At 29.1% G+C, this 3,468-nt stretch overlaps 1 protein-coding gene across 4 annotated transcripts; it reads right to left on the reverse strand.

Annotated features, from left to right (window-relative positions):
- Positions 1,351-2,940, reverse strand: LOC104791401. 4 transcript variants are annotated; one of them, XR_002032559.1, is made up of 4 exons: positions 2,787-2,940; positions 2,279-2,461; positions 1,933-2,195; positions 1,351-1,853 (listed from the first exon to the last, which is right to left on the reverse strand). XR_002032559.1 is itself a non-coding variant. In XM_010517282.2 (3 exons), exons 1-3 carry the CDS (start codon positions 2,811-2,813, stop codon positions 2,087-2,089), a joined length of 399 nt encoding a protein of 132 aa, XP_010515584.1. In that variant the 5' UTR covers positions 2,814-2,940; the 3' UTR covers positions 1,351-2,086. The 4 variants fall into 4 exon arrangements, 1 of the variants encoding a protein (XP_010515584.1); XR_768908.2 differs by having other exon boundaries at positions 1,351-1,687; positions 2,279-2,541; XR_768907.2 differs by having other exon boundaries at positions 2,279-2,541.

The raw sequence follows: 3,468 nt of genomic DNA on the forward strand, positions 1-3,468 counted from the left end.
TAAAATAAAATATAGGCCATGAATGTTTACAAGTTTTTAAGTGGTTTTTGAATTCTAGTTTCTAGTTTTTAGATTTTAGATTTTGGTTTATGGTTTTTAGATTTTGCGTTAAAAATTTATTAAAAAAAGAAAAACAGAAAAAAGAATTCAAATCACGCTTGAAAATGAAAAACTAGTAAAATATAGATTTTGGTTTTTCTTTGAAAATTACCAAAAACCAACAAAATCTGGATTCCCTAATTTTTAGGAAATTTGATTTTTTCATAATCTTGATTGGTTTTAAAGTAGATTTTTGAAAAATCTAAAACCAAAAACACTTTTAAAATCTACAGCCATTCAAGGCCATAGAGTATATTCTTGTCCCAAACTCCTACAGTAAAACCTCTATAAATTAACTTTATAAATTAATAAACACTATAAATTAATAAATTTTATCAGTCCCAACTCGAATCAATATAAAAAATAACAAAATTCAATAAAATAATAAAATAATAATTTTTCTGAAATCTCCATATAAAATATGGTCCTAATAATATCATAAATTAATAATCATATAAATTTACATATATATATATAATATATATAAAGAAAAAAAATATAATATATATTTTTTCTAAAGCTCATATCTACAAAACAATTGTTATGTTATATTTTCAAACTATAATGATATAATATATTTTGTAACATATCATAAATATAGCTACATTTTTTTAAGTTTTCAATTTTTATTTATCCATTATTTACATTTTGATAGTTTGATTGACTATTAAAATACAACAATCTATATTATTTTTCATAAATTTAATTTTATGTATGTCATGTGTATAAGTGAATTTGTATATTGTATTTGTAATTTATTGTTAATAATGTTTTTTAAATATTACAAATTCAATTCTAATACTATAAAATTTTCACTACAAGAAAACATAGCAGTTTCCTATGGTCAAATTAGTCGGGAAACGGTCGGAAAGAGACATTTCCAACCATTTACTGAAAACGGTATTTCAGTCGGAAATCGCTGGTCGGAAATTTATTTGGTTAGAAATCGGTCAGGAATTTCCAACCAAAACGTTGGTTGGATTTTCGTTGGATAAAATCGGTCGGATTTTGGTTAGAAAAATACCGACTGATTGCCTATGGCGTAAGTCTGTCAAGACTATATTACCGACCATTACCCAACCATTTAAATTCCAACCGATATTTCGACCAATATTTCCCGACCAAAATATTGTCAAATTAATGTAAAATGTAGAAAATGAAAATTAACTAAAAATAAAAAAATGCTAAATTAACTGAAAATCAGAAAATACTAAAAATATATAAATATAAGATATTGTCAATAATACCACATTAATAGATTCTTATATTAACCGTAACTCACTTTCTTGGAACATCATACAACAAAACCAGCAAAGTTAAAACACTCTAATTTTGAATTTCATCATCATCTTCTTCTTCTTCCGGTGGACGACATTCTGGAAATTCGTTGAGAAGCTTCTCAGTAAACATCCTTCAAGTACTGGAATGTCTTGGTATTTTCCTCTTTCTCCATAACTAACTCAGAAATCTGGCTGTATGCTTCTAACTTCTTGTCATTATCCAAGCTGGGTAGGAAAGGAGCATTTAACTCTTCATGGTCTAGAAGAGATCCAAATCCAAATCTGTGTCCTTTCTTTTTGGGTATTGCCTGAGAATCAATGTTAAAATATGGAAACATCATGTTATCAAAAGACTGAAGAAGTGTCCACAATCTGCTTAGCCTTCTTGTAGACAATCTTGCCAGTATTTTTACTTTTATAAACATCCTCAATGAAATCCAGCATATTAGGCTCCACTCCACCATTTTCAATAGTCTTATATACATGGAAAAAGAACATGAGTAATATGCATTGGAATGATAATTCTTAAGAAATGTAAAAAACTCAAAATTACCATCTCATCTTTACGCCTACATAATGATTTAGCTCCATTGAAGTGCACAAGAATTCCTTCATCATCTTGGTTGCTTCTCCTTTTTTGTGAGTTTGTTGCTGCCAATGCTGCCACTTTCTCATCACGCCAAAGATTAATGTACTCCTTCCATAAATCACCTGACATATGTTAGGTTTCTCTTTGTTGCATTTCCATTTTTGACATCTGTTTTTTGCATTCTCAAGATAGACTTTGTAATTACACCATATGGATCACGCTTAAACCTACATAAAACCAGTTAATAACATCAATAACTAACCTAATCTAAACTAAGAAATCTTACATATAGGTTTAACTTTTAATTTACCAAATAGCTCCTCGCTGCACTTTGGGATGAAGATACTTGAGAGTTTCACGTCCTGGAGCAATGAGAAGGTCCTCCACTGAAGCTGGTGGAACAGAACCGTTTGCATCGGCTGGTGGAACAGAACCGTTTGCATTGGTTTCAGAGTCTGGAATACTACCTCTCGGGTCTTCACTTATGAAAGGCCTATAAAAAGTGTCAAACTCTGGTGTTGAGCTACTAAACTGTTGTGACACATATTGAAGAAATGCATTACGATTGAAGTTCTACAATGAGAAAACAAAGCTGTCAATAAAAAATAATACAAATAAGAGAATTGAAAATATGAGAAGCCTAAGTCCCATAATTGGATTATAGAGAACAAATAATCTTACAGTGACGTTCAATTGCTAAGGTTTCTTCAAGAGTTATCTAATATCATGTGTAAAGAAACACAAAATGAAAGTGGAGCCTTAATCCAAATGGGAAGCGCTCTAAGGGTTTATCGATCTATGAAGAAACAAAAACTAACCGGTGGTGGGATTGGTGGGTTCGTCATGGCGGAGCGGCGCCGACTAAACGGTGAAACGACAGCAAGCAAACGCTGATTACGCGACAAACAACGGTGGATCTGCGAGGAGACTATGAAAAGAACGCTTAGGGTTATGAGAAAAGAAGAAGAAAGAAGAGACTGCATAGAGGAGTGGAATCGTGGAAGCTTAATTAGGTTTATCCAAATATTAGTGGCTTTAGACAATTAAAAAATGGGCTAAATCGAGAACACACTGGCCCATTAGAGGCTTTATACAATAAACAATGGACTAAATACAGTAAAACCTCTATAAATTAATATTATTGGGACCAAGACATTTTATTAATTTATAGTAATATTAATTTATCTATAAACTAATAATTATTAATTTATAATGTAAATTAATAATTATTAATTTATAATGTAAATTAATAATTATTAATTTATTGATATATTTTTAATAGTTTAACTTTTAAAAATTATGAATTGAGATTATTTTAACAATAATTTCGGATATTCAAAATTTTATGGTATTGGAATTGAATTTGTAATATTTTGAAAACATTATTAACAATAAATTACAAATACAATAGACAAATTCACTTATACACATGACATACATAAAATTAAATTTATGAATAATAATATAGATTGTTGTATTTTAATAGTCAATCAAAATATA

The sequence above is a fragment of the Camelina sativa genome, chromosome 6, assembly GCF_000633955.1.
Source record: "Camelina sativa cultivar DH55 chromosome 6, Cs, whole genome shotgun sequence".
Taxonomy (NCBI): domain Eukaryota; kingdom Viridiplantae; phylum Streptophyta; class Magnoliopsida; order Brassicales; family Brassicaceae; genus Camelina; species Camelina sativa.